Source organism: Gopherus flavomarginatus, chromosome 3, assembly GCF_025201925.1.
Source record: "Gopherus flavomarginatus isolate rGopFla2 chromosome 3, rGopFla2.mat.asm, whole genome shotgun sequence".
Lineage (NCBI taxonomy): Eukaryota > Metazoa > Chordata > Testudines > Testudinidae > Gopherus > Gopherus flavomarginatus.
Window position 1 is genome coordinate 151,127,840 of NC_066619.1, and position 23,064 is coordinate 151,150,903.

The following is a 23,064-nucleotide window of genomic DNA, read 5'->3' on the forward strand; positions in this document are numbered from 1 at the left end:
ACCCAGCCCCACCGCAGAGCCCGCACCCCCAGCCAGAGCCCACACACCCTCCGCCCCGCACTCCAGCCCTCTGCCCCAGCCCTGAGCCCCTCATCCCCTGGCCCCACCCCAAAGCCCACACTCCCAGCCGGATCCCTCACCCCCTCGCACCCCAGCCCTCTGCCCTAGCCCTGAGCTCCCTTCCAGACTTTGAACCCCTCGGCCCCACCGCCACCACCTGAATTTCGTTATGTGACAGGGTCATGTCACATCACCTCCATATTGGTGCACATAACAAAATTCATTCCACACGAGTGGAAAAAATCAGAGGGAACACTGCAGGACAGTCAATACGGAGTGATTTGGATGGCTTAGTAAGCTGGGCCCATTCAAACTAAATGCATTTTAATGCAGAGTTATACATCTAGGATCAAGGAATTCAAGCCTTACCTATGGAATAGGAGACAGTATCCTAGAAAGCAGTGACTCTGAAAATGATTATAGTGGATAAGCAACTCAACATGAGTTCAGAGTGCCATGCTGTGGCAAAAAGGGCTAATGTGATCCTTGGACATATAAGCAGAAGGGACCATGAGTAGGAGGAGAGAGTTGATTTAACCTCTGTATAAGGCGTTGATGAGACCAATATTGCTTACGTTGTCCACATTTAAAAGGGGTGTTGAAAAGTTGGCAAGGGTGCAGAGAAGAAAGAAAAAATGATTCAAGGGCTGGAGAAAATGCCTCATAGTGAGATACTTGAAAAATTCAGTCTGTTTGGTTTATCAAGCTTGAGAGGTGACTTAATTACAGTGAAGTGACCTTCCCTGGGAGAAAATATCGAGTACTAAATAGCTCTTTAATCTAGCAGAGAGAGACAAAGCAAGAACCGATAGCTAGAAATTCAAGCCGGACAAATTCAAATTGGACACAAGGCACAAATTTTAACAGTGATTAGCCATTAGAACAAGCCACCCCAGTGGGTCTCTTGATTTTTTTGCAATCAAGACTCAGTGGCTTTCTAGAAGATGTGCGTTAGCCAAACACAAGTTACTGGGCTCAGTACAGGAGTAACAGTGAAACTTTCTGCCCTGGCCTGTATTATACAGGTGGTCAGACTAGATAATCTATTGATTAAGGCTAAGCTTTTGTCACAGATATTTTTAGTAAAAGTCATAGACAGGTCACAGGCAATAAAGAAAAATTCATGGAAGCCATGACCTGCCCGTGATTTTTATTAAAAATATCTGTAACAAAATGAGGATCTGCAGGTCCCCACATGGCCTGCAGTGGGGCAGCTGTGCACGTGGTAGGAGCTCTGAGGGCCCCCACTGCGGGTTTGGATGTTGGAGCTCGAAGATCCCCCACCATCCATGGTTGGGAGCTGCAGGGGACCCCGCCGCCCGCAGGAGCTGGGGGCTGCGGGGTACTCCTGCCACCCGCAGCTCTGGGGGTCCCCCTGTCGCCTGTGACGGTCAGGAGCAGTGGGGTACTCCCATCTGCTGCAGGCTGAAGGCATGGAGGTCACTGGAAGTCATGGATTCTGTGACTTCCGCAACCCCTGAGACTAAATTGTAGCCTTACTAACGATCCCTTCTGGCCTTAAATTCTGTGAATCTCATTCTTGTACTCATGGGTGTAGAGGGCTTGAGGGCTAGAATTTGTGAAATTAGAGAAAAGACTTGGGAGTGACTCCCTCCACCCACTCAGGCCTATACCCTATCCATGTGTACAGAACTATGCCTGTATTAAGCTGAGCCTGTTGCTCCTTGCCTAAGAAGGGAGTGAGGGAAACGAGGCTTGGTTTCAGGGAGAATTGATTGGAATGGATACAGTTCCCCTGGAAGAATTCTCCTTTTCTCCATCTGGCGAGCTGGAAATACTGTTAAACCTGTGCTGGATGTGGCCGTGGTGCTGCTGAAAAGAAAACCTTCTAATCTTTTACTTATGCTCTAAATACCTTGAACACTTCTTTCCACCACAGAGAAGTTCCAGACATTTGGTACGTTGGGCTAGAGCAAAGGCATGGCCACGCTTCACAGTGATATATAGCATAGGTCACCATTTTAAAAAATGTATGGGCTGAGCAGTTTTCTGGAAAAGCAACTTTTTACTAAGATCAGTTATTCCCTTTTTTAGGTCACTTGACCCTCCCAACGGGTGGTGATAATGTTTCCTGAGAAAAGCTGTTTAACTGGTAGGGGGAAGATAGTTTTAAACTAACTGAGATCCTGTGATGATGTCTGACAATTAGTTGTTAAAAATATATGATTGATGGACCAGTACTGAAATTATGATTATATAAAGTTGTAGTACAAAGTTTGATCCACAGGTGGCAGCATAACCCCATATTTTCATTCATACGAAAAGGGCCTGTCTGTCCTGCCCTCCACTCTACGCTGGCTGGGAGGGAGGCTGAACAGTATCTGATCTATGGCTTTTATGATCCATATATGCAATATAATTTTTTTTAAATCACCAAACTGACATTTTAATTCAAGTAGAGCTTATTAGCCAATCATGCTATGATGCTGTGAAACCTGAAAAAGAGAGTGCTTCTTACTGGGGCAATCTCTTGGCCTGAGACTGCCCCAAAATATCCTCAAGTGTATTGACTACAATTCTTCTCCGTGTTAGGAAAGCCACATCTGTTAAAGGATCAACAAAAATTGTTTGCATACGTGGTGGTTTAAGACAGGTTTCGCTCTGCTTACCATCATATTCCAGCTACTTATCTACATGTAAGTAGCTTTGATGTTATAAACAAAAAACCAAACCGAACCCTGAAATGCTGGCATACTCAGCCTGAGCTAGCTGGTGGTTAACTTTTTGAATAGTTCATTGTTGAATAGTTTATCCTGGAATGTGGACTCAGCGCTCCTGGATGCACCGTTGTACAGAAGGATGTTCTACAATTTTGAATCGACATTGTGTTCTCAATGGCTTGTTAGAGACCGTCCGTAGAAATGAAGGATTTCAAATACGTTTTGAACAAGCTTTTCTACATCACTTTCCCTGGTGGTTTGGATAAACTAGTGAATTATTGCAGTTTTGGGATGGTGCAGAATTCTTACCTAAATTACTCTCTCTACTGTACCACCCTGGGGCAATTTGTATTATGGAATGACCTTCATAAAAGGGGGAATGTGATTAGCCAGGGAAGGTTGAGACGGCACATGTTCCTTTTTAATTTCCTGGGTAATTAATCAATTCTTTCTAAAATATAGAAAAAAAGGTTTCTAAAAGTAATGCCACATTTCAGGCACTGCAGGCAGCTAAGCTAAGTATTTGCGTTTTTGCGGAGGGTGTTAAAGCACTTCTCCTTTGATCTCAGGTCTCAATGGACTGGATGAATGCTGAAATGCTAGTATAGTCATACACTTATTAAAGAAATTGAATACATTTAAGAAATTGCTGCCCCTGTATAACATCCTTTCACATTTGAGTGTAGTGTTAGTGGTATTGATTTTAGTACTTTGGGGGATTTTCTTCTTAAATAGTTGTGAAGAGGTTTCTATCAACACTGAAAGTGCTGATATGTTTCAAAATGCAAATGCATGTGAGATTGGTAGGGCCCTTCATTTTTGTTTTTACTATTGAAAACCTCTGAAAAATTTCCAGATTTTAAAAAACCTAGTTATTCAGGTATTGCCAATTTTAACCTGAATTTTACAAGAACCAGAACACCTGAGATCTGGCTCTGCTCTCACAGTTTCCAGTTGTTAGCTGGTAGCTGCTACAGCTGCGAAGTTGGGGAGCAAGATGGTTCTATACCAGTAAAACAGCTTGGCTTGCTTTTTTCAGGTCTGGTTGCGTTTAGTTTAATTTCTGGCAGTGCATTGATTCCTTGTTCCCTGACTAGACGATGAATATATTTCTTGTATCCATTTGGTGAGACCCTAAATCCAGATTGTTAGCGTATATGGGCCTAGAGAAGGATGATAGCTGTGTACTCATTCTCTGCTTTACTCATATAAGTTCAGAACTAAACAAACCCATTAGTGTCTGCTATTTGCAGTAGAATGCATGCTTGTGAACGCTGACTGTCCTAAATAGTTCCAAGATAATTCTGAGATGCTTTGGTGCAAATGTCCATCTGCAAACAAACACGAAAAAATGCAGCCTGATGAAAATATCCAGTTCAAACAATAGCTCTGTATGCAATTTGCTTTCTAAAACAATGTTGTTTTAAAAGGAGTTGCAGGATATTACATAACCAGTCTGCAAAAGCAGATTCATTTATTCATTATCTTTTTGCATGCAATGTCCATTTTTGTTTTATGGTTGACTTCTAATTGATTTTATATTCTTGTTGGTCATCTGCTTTACAAAGATGGGGATGAAGTTATAACCAGGGTATAAAAAAATAGAGACATGAAATATCATGGTTAGAAATGAACCATAGGTACCAACTTTTTGTTTTGATTTTTGGAACATTAGAAGTTGTCTATTTTCCAGTGTTAATTTTTTACTTTGTTCTTGAAAAGATTAACTGTTCCTCCTCTTCCTGGCACCCTTATACCTCAGAATCCATCTTTGGGCACAACCGTTAGTAGGCTGTGTACTTGTACTCTTGTTTATGCAACGTGAGCTCTAATAAGGAGACAACTGATTTGTATTCATTATAAAGCACTGTAGAAATAATATTACATTTTCATGTAAACGTTTTAGTATTTTGACTATAGACTGTGTGGGTGTGTATCACATAAATGATAAAAGCAGTTGATCCACATGTATGCAGCCATGTACTGAATAGCCTCGAAAAGCAATATAGCATACACAACCAAGCTCTCCGTGTATTTAACTGGAATTTATTCTATATACTTATTACATGCATTTCTTAACTGCCTATCACCTTAGAATATGGACATCATTGAAATAAGTGCTTTGAGGAAATTGTTTATCACAAATTATAGAGTAGTACTTTGCTTTCCCGTTCACATCATTCAGCGCCACTTTCCTGATGATACCAGGTTCTGGTACCCACCAGCCAAGGTACCAGTTGTCAGGCGAACAGGAAATATCCGGAGACTCATCTTACCTCATGTTCTAAAAGAGGTAGGATTCTCAACCATAATAGGCTTGTATTGAGAATTCTGATGAATTCCAGAAATGAGTGCCCATTACTGACATCATCCGATCCTCACTGGTTAAGTTATGGGGATTAGGAGATCATGTTTTCTGAGGAACTGTCCCCACACTGAGGTGTCAATAGAGGGGGTTTTGGAACAAATAGATAGATTAAGCAGTAATAAGTCAGGGCCAGATGGTGTTCACCCAAGAGTTCTGAAGGAACTCAAATATAAAATTACAGAACTAATAAGTGTGGTATGTAACTTATCGCTTAAATCCGCTTCTGTACCAGATGACTGGAGGATAGCTAATGTGACTCCCAATTGTTTAAAAATGCTCCAGAGGTGATCTTTGCAATTACAGGTTGCTAAGTCTAACTTCAGTACCAGGCGAATTAATTGAAACTAATTAGTTTCAACAGAGTTGTCAGACATATAGATGAACAAGATTTGTTGCGGGAGAGTTAACATGGCTTTTGTAAAGGGAAATCATGTCTCACCAATCTATTACAATTCTTTGAGGGGGATCAACAAACGTGAAGAAGGGTAATCCAGCAGATATAGCATACTTGGACTGTCAGAAAGCCTTTGCCAAGGGCCCTCAACAAAGGCTTTTAAGCAAAATAAGCAGTCATGGGATAAGGGGGAAGGTCCTCAATAACCAGCTAAAAGATACGAAACAAAGGGTAGGAGTAAAGGGTCAGTTTTCAGAATGGAGAGGGGTAAATAGTGGTGTCCCCTAGGAGTCTGTAGTGGGAGCAGTGTCGAGCAGTGGAAGAGTCTCATAGACATATGACCCTTTCCAGGAGATGGACCTAGACTATGGAAGTGATTCTTGCAAAAAATAAGTGACATTGGATCTCGCCTACAGTCTGGGAAAGAAAGGAGAGATTTCAATTTTAATTAATTGGGGGGATGGGGGATGCAGGTACCTCTTGTGAAGACTGTAATAAGTACAGTCATCAGCTTCAGCCTCCAGTATGACAGTAATTGCTGCTTTGAAAAAAAATACATGGAAGAAATGAGTGAAATTTTACTTTTTCGAGTTAAAGCCAGTCCATTTGTGGTGGGGTTCTTCATCCCACTGACAAAAAGGAGGATTGCTTTAAAATTAAGCTGATTATGCTACCAGCCCAGTCGTCACGGGTGACATGATCAGAAACAGTTATTTTGTATTGTTAAAACTCCATATCTTTGTTTTGTGGAAAGCTTAAAGTAGTTCCTTTTTTATTGGTGGGGAAAAGAAAGAAAACTGATCCTGAGCAGCATGTGATGTAGTCTTTTAACAGAAATGTTCATGTTTCAGTAACTGAATTTATAAAGTGCTATAAGCCTTTTTTTCCCAAAGCAACTGTGTTCTGGAGTTAAACAAAGTAAGTGCTAATGGAGCCAGTGTGTCTGAAGCAGGTAATGTCAGTGGGTGTTTACCAGCGTCAGGGCTTTAAACCATACTGCGTAAAAAAACTTCTTGAGGACATATGAGCTGCAGTTGTTTTGACAACTGTATATTAAATGTATGTGGGTATTCAGAAAATCTAGTCTTACAGCATTGTGTGCCTTGTGTTTTATTTATGGTTTGTTAGTAAAACCTGCTGACAGCGTATATCTAACTTAATGCCCATGGAATGAAGGGAGGTGGGATTGTACCAGTCGCTTCGTGGATAAGGCATTCCAGAGAATCCATGAAACTTGAAGTGATGCACAGTGTTTTCAGTGTGGATGACAGCTGCTGCAATTAAGACTTTGCTCCTCTGTTCTTTTTTTCCTGCTTCCACGGTTCTTAGGTAGCTTTTCTCTCTTTAACACAGGAAGGACTTTAGAAATCCATTAACTGTATGGCATTGTTTATATTATAGTGGTAATATCATCCAGCAGATTGATGCAGTAAATGTCTCAAATCTTCAATAAATTAGAGTAAGAGGCTGACAAGTCTCTTGTGATAATGGCAGCCGAATCTCAGAAAATTAAGCTGCTGTCTCTGGCTGGAGTTAATGGGTCATGAGGATATTTTGAACTGAGGTTTGTAAAGCACATTGAAGATCTAAAGAGCAGCATATGTGCCACACAAAAGGCTAAAATCATTATTGAGTTAATATTAAAATGTTGTGTTGCCTGCAGAGTGCTCCCCACTAGCCAGGCTCTGGGGTGTAGTCAGCACAGAAGTCAGTTTCAACTGACCTTAATAATTTAACATCTTTTCTCTCAGAAATCCAGCTGGCATTTTCAGAGTGGCTAGCTGTGTGCTCATTCTGTGATAGTGTGGTTTGCAATCAGACTTCTGGTATCTGTGTTGTCATAGAATGATATGGAGGAGTGTTGGGCAGTTGATGTTTGCATATTCATATTGTCCATGAATGGAATGGTTTTTTACCTATGCATCATTCGCCAGACTATGGAATGAGTGTTTTGTTTGGCATTTTAGAATTTCAGAAGCTGTGGAGGAGCATTCCTGTGGATTCTATGGATGAGGAGAAAATAGAAGAGTATCTGAAACGACAGGGTATTTCTTCCATGCAGGAAGCTGGACCAAAGAAAATAGTAAGAGTTATAAATCACAAACCTTTCAAATGGGTCTTTTCCTAAGCTCCCACGATATTCGTTCCAATGGAAAAGAATCAGTGAAATGGAATGGCGCATATTCACTCTTGGTTATGTGGGGCTGGACCTAAAGATTTCCACTATAGCACTATGACCTCTTGCAGCTTTTATGAGTTCATGTTTAGATTCGTGTAATCCAAAAGGCATCAAGGAGGAGGGGGAACAGTCAAAAGCCACTGCAGCTTTGCTTTTTCTAAAAACTGTACTGTCCAGTTGTGGGTTGATGAAATCGGTTACAATGGTGGGGAGAAGGTTTTTTCCCAGCTAGCCAACTTGAGTATTGATACAAAGCATGTCGTCAACCCCACCACAAAGGCTGGGGATTAGATATCAGTGTTTTTGTGTGGAGATCAGAACATAGCTATGAACTCTCCTTAAAGGCCCCATTGATCGTAAAATAGACTTTTGATATTAATTCATATATAGTGTATTACAGCTCTGCTGTCCTACCTCAGACTCTCAGCCTTTCCGTGGAATGATTTTTAATGTGGTAGTGAAGAAAGAATTTGTCCCTGGTTTTTCTTCATCTCCACACTCGATATTTTGGTGCCTGTCACCACATAGCTGTTGCCACAGGTTCATACTAGTCCCCTGGGGTGTTAAATATAAACTTGTTGGGAATAATCAGTATTGCCACTGACCACACATTGTGTTGATGTATAGAGCATATGTAATATTTTCTGTGCAGTGTACAGTATATTTTGCATAGACATATTGACTCTGCTACGGTGCTCAAAACAGAGGGGAATATTCCGTACACCCAGTACTCACTGCAAATATTTAAAACAAGTAACATTTTGTACAAGTTGAGAGAGAAAGTGCAGTCACTTATTTCTAGAAATAATCTGCTGCTTTCCCCACCGGAGCACTGTTTTACTGCAACATTTCAGACTTCAGTGAATAATGTTGGATTCTGTAAGAATGTCAGATCCTTGTACACCTGGGTGGCAGCCTTGTGAGTACTGTTCCCTTCTCCTTTTAGGCTCCTATTCAGAGGAGGAAGAAACCTGCTTCTCAGAAGAAACGGCGGTTTAAGACTCACAATGACCATTTGGCTGGAGTACTGAAGGATTACTCAGATGTTGTTCCTGGCAAGCAGTGAAGTTTGGTTCTGGAACAAACATGCTTTTTTATACAGGCTCTTCGTTGCTGGAGTTCAATGTTTGCTTGAAGACTGACTGTATATAGTAATGTGATGTGTCCCCATCCCTGCAACCGTCAAGCTGAAACAGTTCTGTTTAAGAGCAAGTACAAATTACCAAATGTAGAGTTTTATTTTAATTTAATTAGCTAACGAGAACTGTGACTTTGTAAGAGGTCTGGAAGGACAGCCTCTTGCCACTAGCGGGTAAAAGACGCGGAGCATGTTAACCTAGAGCTCCTGGTAATGCTTCACTGTGCTTCTCAATGATTTAAAGGGGATTTTTCTCATATTGCTTTAGAGTTTGCAGGTTTGCAGGTAGAGGTGAATACAGTATTTATTTGATTTGTTCCAAGAGAACATACATCATTGCAGGAGCATTTGTTTAAAGAGGCAAGTGCATTCACAGTGTGTATATTTCTTCTTTGCTTTGCCATTGAGCTTTAATGAAAGTTGATGTGGTCTGAGGCTTTGGCATGGAAATACACCAGCAGAATTCCCATCAGGCTGCGTGCTGGAAATGGGGCTGCAGCCTCACAATGCTAACCAGAAATTGCCCTCGGGATACAGCTGATGACATTGTGGTGGAGGCACATGCATTGCAGAATTCTGTGTTATGGGTTAAAAGGGTCAGACGAGAAATACAATGACAATGTATTACTAAAAGGGACAGGTGTTTTTTAAAAATAAATCCTATAAAGCTGGCGTCAGTACATTTCTTCTGCAGAGACAAGTCGAGTTAAGGGATAACCAACATCTGTTGTGACGTCACATTTTCCTTCACAAGCTGAAGGATAGGAGTTTTTTGAATTAAAAAAATCCGAAGTATTGGTTCAGTTTTCATTGTTCTGGGCTAATGCCTTTTATTATTATTCTTGGATAAAAATAACACCCTAAATGTAAATATGCACAAGATTCTATAGGTATGTTTACACTCCTGTGAAACTTACCAGTGGGATATAGACAGTTTGGCTAACTTATAATGAATGGGAGGGCATTTAACACTAGTCTGTGTGTTTTTTATGGAATCACAAGTGAGGAGCAGATGCCTTGCACCTTAGGGGGTAGCAGTCACTCTTCTCAAAGTTAAACAGTAAGGATGACAGACAGGGTGGACTAATTGAAATCAAAACAGTTTAAATCACTGAGCTAAATCAGCAAGCAGTAAACCTTCATTTAACTCATCAGTTTTAATTGTGTTTTGCATTTATATTTTTTTAGTTATTTTCCTAAAGAAAGGTTGATTCTTCTTGGTTGGTAACCAATAAATCATATTATTTGTAACTAAACATAGCCTTTACACAAATGTGGTGCTGCTTCTTGCTAACCCAGAAGTTACTATACACATTTATTAAAGTAATTATATAGCTTAACTTACATTTATTCAGATTCTCAATTTTTACATTTTTGATGCTTAGAAAAAGGTGAGTGATACATTCCTTATTTACTAGATGATTATTAATTTTTACTTGTGATTTGTGTCACATTCTATTTGGATGGAAATTCAGATTAAATAAAATGCACAAGAGCATTTTATAAATTTTTAATTAAATAAAACTACTTTTAAAGTGCTGGATACATGGAAAAAAGGTTATCAAAGTTTATAAAAACATGTTTTGTATTTAAAACTAGCTGATTTATTAAACAAAAGGAGTATTATCTGTAGTTGATTAACTGAACTGATTGTTCCTGGTTACCAGGTCCTTCAAGGTTTTAGAACTAGTAGATCTCATCCTCTTGCACCCAGTTCTTATTTATATATTAGAAGAGGAAAACAAGCTTTTCTAACTCCCAATTGGACAGTGACTTCCACCAGTTCAATGGTTTAACTTTCCTTAAAACTTGGCAGCAAACATGTACCGCTTAACATTAGGTTTTGTATTTATTTTAAATTATTGTAATATAAGTAGTTTAGGTTTTAACATGTCATATCATCAAATTTAATTTTAAATAGGTTTATTTAGAAAAATAGAATTTCAATCTGGGGTGTTCTTACTTTTAAAAATCATTAATTTTTATTCCCTCCCCCCCCCCCCGATGACAGTAGTATTCTGCTGCCAGTAATTATTTGTTTGTGTGTAGAGGCATATTTATAGTGTATGAGGTAATATTTATGATTCCACTGCAAACATACTTTTAAAAATCATGCTGCCATTTTAAACACTGCACAACACATACAGAATTGCACACGTCAGTCCTATCCAGTTTAGGCAGTTGCTGAATGGTAGTAAGTGTCTTTCTTTTTCTTTTTTATGAGTCTGTTGCTCCATCAGTCTTCAAGGACTGCTTAGTTTTTCCACCTGTTTCAAGTCTCACAGGCAGCATAAGAGGTTCCTCTCATGTCAGCGGTTACTCTGGCAACTTGAGGGCTCCAATTCTGCTTATAAAAATTGGTACCAGTGGGAGACCTTGCATTGTCACCATGTGTCACTGCTGGGGGTCATCAGAGCCTGACAACTTGACATTCCCAGTGCTGGAAGTGCGAGAAACAGTTCTTCTCCCCTCAAGACATTGTAGAAAGCTGCACAGGAGCTGAGCGATGTGGCCATACCCCCTGTGGGCCAGCGATGCAGGAGAGAGGACCAGGGTGAGATGCTGAGCTACACATAGCAGTGATTTCCACCCCCCCTTGTCCCTTTTCCCACTCCCCTCCTGTCCCCTCTCATTCCATCCCCCCATTCCCCTTACTCTCCCTCCTCTATTTCCCCAGTCTCTTTCCCCTTGTTGCTCCATCCACCCACGTATTCCCCTCTGCACTTCTGCAGTCCTTTTTGCCATCCTAAACTTTCTGTTAACTCAACCACAAGTGCATGGGAAAGGAGTGTGGCATTTCAATAGAAGAATCACTTGCTGAATTAGATTGTTGTGTTCTTTGGCTCAGAAATGTGCAATTTATGGGAGCAGTTAGATTTCGCCCCTGTCAGTTAATATAGGGCGGGGAGGGGGGCATGGGACCCTGGGAAAATAATCCCCACAACATGTGTCTCATTCAGGGCACCAAGCTATAGGGACAGTCCCCAAGGCCAGTGGGGAGGTGCCAATGCTCCAGATCAGCCTGATTGAGAGGACAGGGAGGCCAATGAGGGAGTCCAGGGTCCTGGTCCTCTGTGTGAGCTGGAGCTGCCTGGGCAGAGCTAGGCTGGGAGCAGAGCCGGAGGAGCAGCCCAGGGAGGGCTGGAGGCAGAGGAGCTGGAGCTGGGTGTAGTGAGCAGCTGGGGAGAGCGAGGGGGACCTGGGGCAGAGGGCCCTGTGCAGGGAGATGCCCCCAGGCAAGAGACCCTGCAGGCCAGACTTGGGGGTCATGACCCCAATGGGAGACGGGGGGGCAATGCTGGGAAGAAGGGTCCTGCCACCTAGAGCCTGAGGGCGTGTGGCCACTGCCAGAGCAAGTGTCTGACCCGCAGCGTCCCTGCAGCACAGCCAGGGCCTGGGCAGGGGGCGAACAGACTGAACTTCCCTTGTGCCCCAGAGACGCTGGCTGCAGTGCCCCCAGAGCGGGGTTACGTCTCTCCGCTAAGCTTGCCATTCTTCCTTCTTTTCTTGGTTTCTGTTTAATAAATCGTATTTGCTTTGAACTGTATGTCAGGGGTCAGGGAAGCGTCCAGTGTGAAGAGAGCACCCTGGAGTGGGCACACCCTAGCCCCTGTCCTAAGTGACCACAGCAAGGTTGGGGGTTGAGCCCCCCAGGAATCCTGGGCCCAGCCCTGTCAGGGTTATGAAGACTCTGCCGCACGGGAGGGAGGAAGTGGAGCCCTCGAGGTTAGGCAGGGCTCTGGGTAAAGGGAGTGGGAGCGAGGACTCAGATCCCTTCACTAGCCAGTTCCACTGGGGGAATGTATAAGTCAGGAGAGTTCCTCACAATAACAGGACCATTCCCCTGCTTACAGCTCTTAGAAAATATAATTTAAATAGGAGGTATTGGTGGAGCTCCTGGTCTGGATCATGATTTTCCCCTACCACGACCTTTGGAATTTATGGCCCACCACCACAGCCCAGCTGTGACACAACTGTTCTTCGGCATCTAAAATCCGGGGTCGGTGTTAGGATATAGCAAGCAGGGCAGTTGCCCAGGGCCCCACGCCACAGGGCACCACAAAACTAACTTGCTCGGACTTCAGTTCAGCCCCTGGTGGTGGGGCTCAGGGCCCCAGGTTGCAGTCCCATGCAGTAGGGCTTCGGCTTTCCACTCTGGGCCGTAGCGAGTCTGATGCCAGCCATGCTCCTCCTGAACCCTGCTCCGCACCTCTGTTTGAGAATGACTGCATCAGAGCAAAGGACAGAGTTACCATCACCTCTTCTGTAAGGTCACACCTCACAATTCTTAGAACAGCCTGAATCTCAGTTTTATTTTCTGGAATGTAAAGAACTTCAACCCTCCCAACAGGTCTACTCGTTACTAAAGAGAGCAAAGGCAGAGGGCCTGCTTTTGCAGGAGACACTCTGAGGAGGGTTGCCAGGGGAGCAGCGGGGGCAAAAAACCTACCTGGCTTCAAGACTGAGCTTGATAAGTTTATGGAGGGGATGGTATGGTGACACAGCCTACAATGGCCTGTAGCTGATCTGTGACTTCTATCAGCAAATAGCTCCAATGGCTGGTGATGGGACACTAGATGGGGAGGGCTCTGAGTTACTACAGCGCATAGGCGCTGACTCCATGGGTGTTCTGGGGCTGGAGCATCCATGGGGGAAAAACAGTGCATGCTGAGCACCCACCGGCAGCGCCCCATCAGCTGTAGCGGGCCCTGCAGATCAGCACCCCGTTCTTCCCTCCCCTCGCCTCCCGCCTGCCACAATCAGTTGTTTTGCAGCATGCGGGAGGCTGGGAGGGATGGCGGAGGAGTGAGGATGCAGGGTGGTGCGCTATGGGGTGGGGGCAGAACTGGGCGTGAAGAGGTGGAGGTGGGGTGGGAACAGGAAGGGGTGGAGTGGGGGAGAGCCTATGGTGGAGCTGGGGGTCGAGCACCCCCCAGCAATTTGGAAAGTCGGCACCTGTGGTACAGAGAATTCTTTCCCATAGACCTGGTGGGTCTTGCCCACATGCTCAGGGTCTAACTGATCACCATATTTGGGGTCTGGAAGGAATTTCCCCCCAGGTCAGATTGGCCGAGACCCTGGAAATTTTTTGCCTTCCTCTGCAGCATGGAGCCCAGGTCACTTCTCAGGTTTAAACTAGAGTAAATGGTGGATTCTCTGTAACTTGAAGTCTTTAAATCATATGATTTGAGGACTTCAGTAACTCACCCAGAGGTTAGGAGTCACGTGTGGGTGGGTGAGGGTCTGTGGCCTGCGATGTGCAGGAGGTCAGACTAGATGATCATGATGGTCCCTTCTGAGGCTGCTAAATTAGAATGTGACTGGATAGGAAAAATGATGCCTTGCTGCTTCTCATCCAAATCCAGAGGGTAGCTGTACTTATTCATAAAGTGCTGGCAATAACAGTCTCTGCGTCAATTTCAGATGATTAGGGCAGATTTTTAATCCTTAAAGTCACTACAAACATATCTTCACTAATCATCATCAGTATGTTTGGGCCTAACCTCAATTATCCTGAAACCTTTCATAGGCTTTGTGATAGTGTACCCCATAAGGCTTTATGGGGTGGGGGTGCTTATAAATGTATGTATGATATAACTGGAATAGAGTTTTGCTACATATGCCATGTAACATATCTATGTAAAGGTTATGTTCATCCTAGTTGCATGCAGGCACCATTTGTGTGTTCAGAGTTATGAACATTGGTTGTAAAATGCTTGATTTCTAAGTAGCCTTACGTGGAACATTTGGTCACTTCTTGGGAAAGGAACGTACTCAATCAAGAAGCATTTAACAGACAAAAGAGCTTGGAAGACTCCAATCCACATAAGAAGTCTACCTGAGGACATTCAAGGTAGCATGTGGGTAATGGCTGCTGCCTGCAAGTCCTGAGTCATGCATGGGCATGTGACTTGCCCATGTGATTCCAAATCTCCATTTTGTGACTGGATTCTACACAGAGTGAGGAGGGGGTCTCCACCCACAAGAGAGAGTCTGTTTAAACCCCTGGGAGATCCCTCCATTTGGTCATCAGCTGGCTAAAGAAGGAGCCTCCCCAACCCTCCCCCCCCCACCAGGATACCTAAAGGAAACTGAAACAAAGGACAGTAACAACAGGGGGTGAGAGTGATTGCTGGACCAGGCTAAGAGGAGATTAGCCTGTAAAAGGGAACATTCTGGATCTGGTGAGGATCTTATCTGTATTCAGTTTGATTAGACATAGATTTGCGCATTTTATTTTATTTTGCTTGGTGACTTACCTTGTTCTGTCTGTTAGTACTTGGAACCACTTAAATCCTACTTTCTGTATTTAATAAAATCACTTTTTACTTATTAGTTAACTCAGAGTATGTATTAATACCTGGGGGAGCAAACAGCTGTGCATATCTCTCTATCAGTGTTATAGAAGACAAACAATTTATGAGTTTACCCTGCATAAGCTTTATACAGTGTAAAACGGATTTATTTGCATTTAGACCCCATTGGGAGTTGGGCATCTGAGTGCTAAAGACAAACACACTTCTGTGAGCTGTTTTCAGGTAAACCTGCAGCTTTGGGGCAAGTAATTCAGACCCTGGGTCTTTGTTGGAGCAGGCGGGAGTATCTGGCTCAACTAGACAGGGTGCTGGAGTCCTGACCTGGCAGGGAAAACAGGAGCGAGGTAGTCTTGGCACATCAGTTGGCAGCTCCCAGGGGGGATCTGTGATCCAACCCGTCACAGGCTTTTTACTAAATTATATGAACCCATAACCCTGTAGTGATTGTTGGAGATATTAATGAAGTGTTTGATACTTTTGTGGACAGAGCTCACCCTCATGGCCATAAGCCAGTCAAACATGGAATGGCCCTGGAATTGCATGTTAAAGACTTGGGACTATATGTGTGGTGGCTCACACATCCAATGGGGAGGGACTGTTTATACTTTTCTCTGGTACATGGTCCTATTCTTGTGTAGATTTCTTCTTGACCTGAACAGTCTTGGTAAATTCTGTTGTTGGTTCCTCCACTGATATAACTGCCATCTCTGATCATGCTCTGATAACACTTTGAGTAGCTGCATACCCAGGTATGAAACAGCCATGTAGATGGAGATTTAATCCTTTGCTTTTTATAGATCCTCATTTAAAAAACGTATTGAAACAGAAATTGCCCTTTTCCTATAGACCAGTGGTTTTCAACCTTTTTTTTCATTTGCAGACCCCTAAAAAATTCTGAACCGAGATGTGGACCCTTTGGAAATCTTAGAGGTAGTCTGCAGAGCTCCCTAGAGGTCCATGGACCACAGGTTGAAAACCAGTGCTCTTTGGTAACAACAACCTTTTGTGGCCCCTTAGACATAGTCCACAGGCCCCCAGGAGTTCGCTGGACCAGAGGTCGAAAACCACTGATATGAACAAATGATCCTTCAACATCGTCTAACAGGTTGTTGCAGGAGATGCTCAGGGCTTATTTGAGAGGTAGACTTATTAGTTTTGCATCTGCCAAGAGGGGGCAACATGGAGAAAATATGATGGCCTTTGGGGGAAAAAATCAAGGGAGTTTGATTCGTCCTTTTTCTAATGCTAAAGCAATATGACCTGAGACCCTCGGTGGAGTGGCAGTATTTAGAATGAAAATATTTGTTAACATCAATTTAGTTTGGATGCCCTAGGACTGCCAGAGGCCCAGAGCTACTGGGAACCTTGGAAATGCTTCATAAACTCCCCAGGCCCATGTCCACTGTGTACTGTAAAAAAGAAGTCCATTGGCATGGAGTGCTTTGTGAAGGCAAGGGAAGGAGAATTATTGCAGCCCTTGAAAGTGTGCCTGTGGCAGAGAATATTACATAATATTAGAAACGCCTCTGTGGATCTCAGGCTACGCAGGATACACTGAAAGATTTGATTCAGTGTATTGGATGCCTCAGAGGTTGCCCGAGATAAAGGTCTTGTTCTCTGATGTTTGTTGGTGCTGTAACAAAGGAAAAGGAACCCTGATGCATATGCCATGGGACTGTCCAATAGTCAGGCCATTGTGGACACAAGAATTGAGATAATGCTCAGTTTCAGCAGTGAAACCTCGGCCTAAAATTATATCCTGGGTTACTTACCTGCTGAACTGGGGTTAACTCTGCCACAAAGTTGTTGGCTCTCGAGGGCTGCAATTGTCACCATGTGCATGCAGGATTTTACAAAAACGGACGGGTGGGCTTCTGTCCAGGATAGCGCAGTGGTTAGCAGCCAAAGAGAGAATATGCTTATCACCATAGACCAGGGGTCCCCAATGCGGTGCCCACCGAGGCGTCTAAGTGCGCCCGCATACTGGCTGGCGGACAAGCATCCACTGAAATGCCGCCGACAAACTGCATCATCCAGAAGCATCGCCATTGAAATGCTGTTGATTTTTAGTGGTATTTCAGCGGCGACACCTCTGAATAACACCGCTTGTCTGCGGCATTTCAGCGGTGATGCCTATTAACATTGCTGCTTGTTGGCGGAATTTTGGCAGATGCTCATCCACCACCATGGTCCTCCATGGCTTGCCGGACGAAAAAGGTTGAGGACCACTGCCATAGACAGTAATTATATGAATTCAAATAAATTTGGGTCCAATTTCTAGATTCATTTGGATAAAAATGTTGAGATGAGGCAAAGAATGGCAGTCCTCCATTTTATCAAACCCCTCCTCTTCTCCCCTTCCCTCCCCACCCCTGGGTCCTCTCCTTCCCTCTTCTGCCTATTCATGTATGTCTTCTACTTTGACCCAAGCCCCTGCTGTAACATGTTATGTTTTCATAGTATTGCCTGGTCTTTCAGCTGTGATGAGCTGTAAAATTGTGCAATTGCACAGTTCTGTTAAAGCGGGCGGTACTTGGAACCACATACAAGCTGCAAGTCATTTCTTCTTTTGGACTTTTTATTATCTGTTCCTTTATGAAAAGCAATGAAAAGAACAAACCAAACAAAACTGGGAAAACCCTTCTGGTTTATTAACTTAAGTGTGCAGGAAGCATCGTAAGTTACAAAACTAGCTTTGTTTCTGTTCTTAAATGATAGGGATGTTGCCGATAGTAAAATCAGAATAATCTTGGCTGCTTACAAAGGCGCAAGTGCTATAAAGTCATTTCTCCTAATCAGTCAGAATAGAAGACTGGGAAAGCAGGACCGGGTCTAACTTTTTTGCCGCCCTAAGTGAAAAAGAAGAGCTCTGCCCTGCCGTACTCCCCCCCAGCGCCACGCTGCCGAACCCCCTGAGCGCCATGCTGCCTGAAGCCCCGCCCCCAGTGCCCTGCTGCCCAAAGCCCTGCCCCCTGAGCACCAGCCCCCCCTCCGAGCGCCATGCTGCCCTGCACCAAGCCCCCACCCCCTCTCCGAGCGCTGCGCTACCCCAAGCCCCCGCCCCCCTCCGAGCGCCGAACCAGTCCCCACTCCCCCAGTGCTGCACCAAGCCCCACCCCCCGAGTGCCGCGCTGCTGAAACAAAAAAGAAAACCCCTCCACCACTGCCCCAACGAATCAAAAAAAACCCCAAACCAACACCCAAGCGCCTTCCTGCCCCAAGGTGCTGCCCCAAGCATGTGCTTGGTCGGCTGGTGCCTGGAGCCGGCCCTGCAGCTTTTTGGTGCTGGTAGAAGGCGATTGTTGACAATGCCAAGCTGCAGTGTGGTTCTTGTCTTCGGGGCAGACTCTGGTCTATCTGAAGTTAGGTTGGACTAGATCAGAGGTGCGATCTGCCTCTTACCCCCTGGAGTGAGTGGAGTTCCTGGGGCCTTCTTTCTGGCAAAGACCTCATCTGTGCAACAGCAGCAATGGTCTGTATTTTACAATGTGTTTTAGATATAACTAATCTGAGGAGGAGCGCGCATGTGCTATGCGTGTGTGTGTGTAATAAAATGAGGCCTGTTTTCTGTAGGGCAGCAAATAATTCAGAGATTAATAGATTCCAAAGCCAGAAGGGACCATTGTGATCATATCGTCTAACCTCCTGTTTAAAACAGGCCAGAGAACTTCACTGAATCAATTTCTGTTCAAACTAGAGGAGAACGTTCAGAAAAACATCCAATCTTGATTTAAAAATGATCTGTGATGGAGAATCCACTTTGTTCAAATGGTTAATGGTTAAAAAATTATGCCTGATTTCCAGTCTGAATTTGTCATGCTTCAACATTCATCCCTTGACCTGGGTTGTAAGAACGGAAGAATGGCCACACTGAGTGACACCAATAGTCGTTCTAACCCGGTATCCTGGAGAGTGGACAGTGCCAGATGGTTCAGGGGAATGAACAGAATAGGGCAGCTATGGAATGATCCATCCCCTGTCGTTCAGTCCCAGCTTCTAGCACTCAGGTTTAGGGGGGCACAGAGCATGAGTTTGCATCCCTCACCATCTTGGCTAATAGCCATTGAAGGATCTATCCTCCATGAACTTCTCTAATCTTTTCAACCCCTGTTATAGTTTTAATTTAATCTGGTGCCCCTTAGTTCAGGTGTCATCTAAGGGGCTAATAACATTTTCCTATTTACTTTCTCCACACCAGCCATGATTTTCTAGATATCTATCATAATCCTCCCTTAGTCATCTCTTTTTTTAAACCGAGCAGCCCCAATCTTTTTAATCTCTCCATGTACAGAAGCTGTTTTCTTGCCCTTCTCTGCACCTTTTCTCATTCTAATGGATATTTTATGAGATGGGACAACCAGAACTACACACATTATTCAAGGTGTGGGAATATCATGGATTTATATAGTGCAGTGGTTCTCAAATGTTAGCACGTCGAGGACCCCCATTTTGATTTAAAAAATTTCACAGACCCCCCAAGGTCCCTGCTCAGCCCCAGGCAGGTGGAGCAGAGCAAGACCCCGCACCCCAACCCCGCTCCCTGGCAGGAGCGTCAGGCAGGTGAGTGAAGGGGGACAGCGCTGGGCAAGAACAGATCTGGGGCTAAGGGGTGGATCTGGATGCTAAGTGAGTTGGCCACGGCCCACCCAGGCCCACCTGTGGCTATCCCCTGCCCCACCTCTTCCCACCCCCAATCCACCCCTGCCCCTCCTCTTCCCCACCTCTTTCCACCCCCTCTCCTGGGCACGTCCCATCCCCGCTCCTTCCTCTCCCTCCCAGCGCCTCCTGCACACTGATGAACAGCTGTTCTCTTCTGAGTGCTTGTTCATGTCCGTTCCAGTCAGGTGGGTGCACACTGCATGCACAGACATCGGAAAGGTTCCCTTAGTAGCTCCCATCAGGTCGGCTGGGAAACTCCCTGGAGTGGCGCCTCAGGCTCTGGGGCACCTCAACACTGGTCCCCCACATCATCGACTTGGCACTGGTCCCCTGTGCAGGACCCTTCAGCTCCACCGTGGTGGTCATGGTCAAGCTCCATCTCATTGGACTCGGACGATGATTGCTTCTATTCCCATCACAGCCAACACAGATCTGACAGGCAATGGAGGGAGGCACCAGTGGCATGGCACCCCCGGGGCAGCCTCCAGAACAATGGCCCTTTTGGACCCCCTGGGCTTACCATCAGGCCCAGGGCTCCTTTTCCAGCAGCTCCCGCTTGGTGGCTTCTGAGCACTGACCACCCCAGCCAACCAAGGACTGGCCCACACCCTGGGGATCCAAGGCAACTTTGGCACAAGCCGCACCACTGGCCCAGGCCGCCACAGACGTGTCTCCAAGGCAAGACCTATTGCAAGGCCAGGCTACCGCCACCATGGCTACGGTCGCCACAGAGGCCCCAGACACTGACCAGGAGGAGGTCAGGGAGCCGGAGGGCCAGGAGGACCCCGTACTGCCTCTGGCCTCCTCATCTTTATCCCTGGATGAGGCGGTGGCAGGATCTTCGACCTCGGGCCCTCCAGTTGATCACAGGGCCCACCTCCAGAGGATTGCCCACAAAGTGAGGTTACAGGCAGAGGAAGTGGTTGAATCTGAGGACCTGATCAACATCCTCATGCCAGAAGGACCATCACCAGGGAGCTTTGCCACTAATAAAAACAATCCAGAGCAATATTAAGACTGTGGTAGACTCTTGCCTCAATTCCGCCTACTGCCAGGGGTGAGTAGCGCAAGTACTTTGCCCCCTCTAAGGGGTACGAGTATCTGTTCTCTCACCTGCAACCATGCTCTCTGGTATTGTCGGCGGTTACTGAGAAAGAGAGATGGGGCAACAGGGGCCAGCCCCTAAATCCAAAGAGTCCTTTGCGGCAGGAAGGTTTACGCAACTGGTGGCCTGCAGCTGAGGATAGCTAACCAGCAAGCTGTCCTCAGTAGATATAACTTCAACTTGTGGGATTCTGTGCTGAAGTTTAAGGAGCTGATTCCACCAGACTTGAGAGCTGAGTTCTCAGCTATAGTTGATGAAGGGAAGGCAGGGGTGCAATCCACTTTGCAGGCTTCGTTGGATTCAGGGGACTTGGTCACCCACACTCTTTCCTCAGCAGTAGCCATGAGGAAGAGCTCATGGCTACAGGCGTCTGGGTTGCCCCTGGAGGTGCATAAAACCCCGCAGGACCTACCGTTTGAAGGCACAGGGTTATTTTTGGAGCAGACAGACTCCAAGCTGCACAGCTTAAAGGACTCCTGAGTGAGTATGAGACTGTTGTCCATGCACACTCCAGCAAGCCAACAAAAACATTTCAAGCCCCAACTGCAACAGCAGCACTCATATCCTTCTCGGCAGAGGCAGGATTTTTATAGGCATAGGGGCAAGAACGGCAGGTGCAAGCCTTCCCATCCCCCGCCCAGACAGGACCAGAGCCCAACCAAGCCATCGTTGGGCTCAAAACAGGCCTTTTGAAGGTGTGCCCAAGGACAGCACAAAAAGGGGTCCTTCCCTTTTGTTTCATGAATTGTATATCCCACTTCTACCATGCTTGGTCCCAAATAACATTGGACTGCTGGGTTCTTTGCACAGTAGAAGTGGGATATGCTCCCCAATTCTGATCCTCCCCATCCTCCCACCCCGCTTCCCCATCCCTCTTCAGGGATCCTTCTCATGAGCAACTCCTTATCCAGGAGGTGCAGGCACTGCTCACCATAGGAGTGGTGGAGGAGGTTTCTCAGGAACTAAGGGGCAAGGGAGTCTATTCCTGCTACTTCCTAATCCACAAGGCAAAGCGGGTCTCAGACCTATTCCAGACCTTCAAGGACTCAACCAGGTCATGGTGAAGTTGGAGTTCTGCATGGTCTCACTGAGCACGATTATCCCTGGATCTAGGAGACTGGTAAACCACCCTCGCCATGAAAGACGTGTATGTCCACATAGCCATTTGACCTGCACACAGACAATTCCTATCGTTTGTGGTCGACCACAAATATTATCAGTTTACGGTGCTCCCACTCGGTCTATCAATGGTCCCCTGAGTGTTCACCTGTCAGTTGTAGCAGCCTTCCTCCGAAGGAGGCAGGTGCAGGCAGGGCCGGCTCCAGGCACCAGCAAAGGAAGCAGGTGCTTGGGGAGGCCACTGAAAAGGAGTGGCACGTCTGGGTCCTTGACGGCAATTTGGCGGCGGGTCCCTCAGTCCCTCTCGGAGGAAAGGACCTGCTGCCGAAGAATGAAGCAGTGTGGTACACCTGCCGCCGAAGTGACGCCAATGGTGGCTTTATCTTCTTTTTTTTTTTTTTTTTCTGCTTCGCTGCTTGGGGCAGCAAAAAAGCTGGAGCCGGCCCTGGGTGCAGGTATACACCTACCTCGGCAACTGGCTGCTCAGGGGACCCACCGGGAGCAGGTGGAATCTCAGGTCCATTTAGTCACATCCACTTTTGGGAGGCTGGGCCTCCTCCTCAACATGAACAAGTCAACCTTGTCTCCGAGCAGAGAACAGAGTTCATCTGCGTGGTGCTGGACTCTGTACAGGCAAGAGCGTTTCTACCGCAGACACGATTCCAAGCCATGTCAAATGTTTAAGGCCTCAGGTGGTACCCGACCACCACTGCAAGGGGATGTCTGAGTCTCCTTGGCCACACGGCAGCCTGCTCTTGTGTGGTCCAGCGTGCCAGACTGAAGCTCAGACGTCTGCGAGTGTGGCTCGCATTGGTCTGCCACCCGGGTCGCAGCAGCCTGGACTCAGTAGAGACAGCACCAGAGCACATACTCGATTCCCTCCAATGGTGTCTCAACCCTCGGACAGTGTGTGAAGGAGTCCCCTTCCACAGCCCTCCTTGTCCCTGATAACGGACGCATCGGCTCTGGGTTGGGGTGCGCATTTGGGAGATCTCCAAATGCAGGGCCTATGATCACAGGATGAGCTCTCTCTCCATATCAAGA

At 45.6% G+C, this 23,064-nt stretch overlaps 1 protein-coding gene across 1 annotated transcript in view; it reads left to right on the forward strand.

Annotated features, from left to right (window-relative positions):
- GTF2E2 (general transcription factor IIE subunit 2) overlaps positions 1–9,492 on the forward strand; it is a 57,508-nt gene extending 48,016 nt beyond the window's left edge. Inside the window, exons 7-8 of the mRNA XM_050945061.1 lie at positions 7,471–7,586; positions 8,629–9,492. Of these exons, the coding sequence (XP_050801018.1) occupies positions 7,471–7,586; positions 8,629–8,748 (236 nt within the window). The 3' untranslated portion in view covers positions 8,749–9,492. The remainder of the gene's footprint in view (positions 1–7,470; positions 7,587–8,628) is intronic.
- Positions 9,493–23,064: the final 13,572 nt, after the last annotated feature.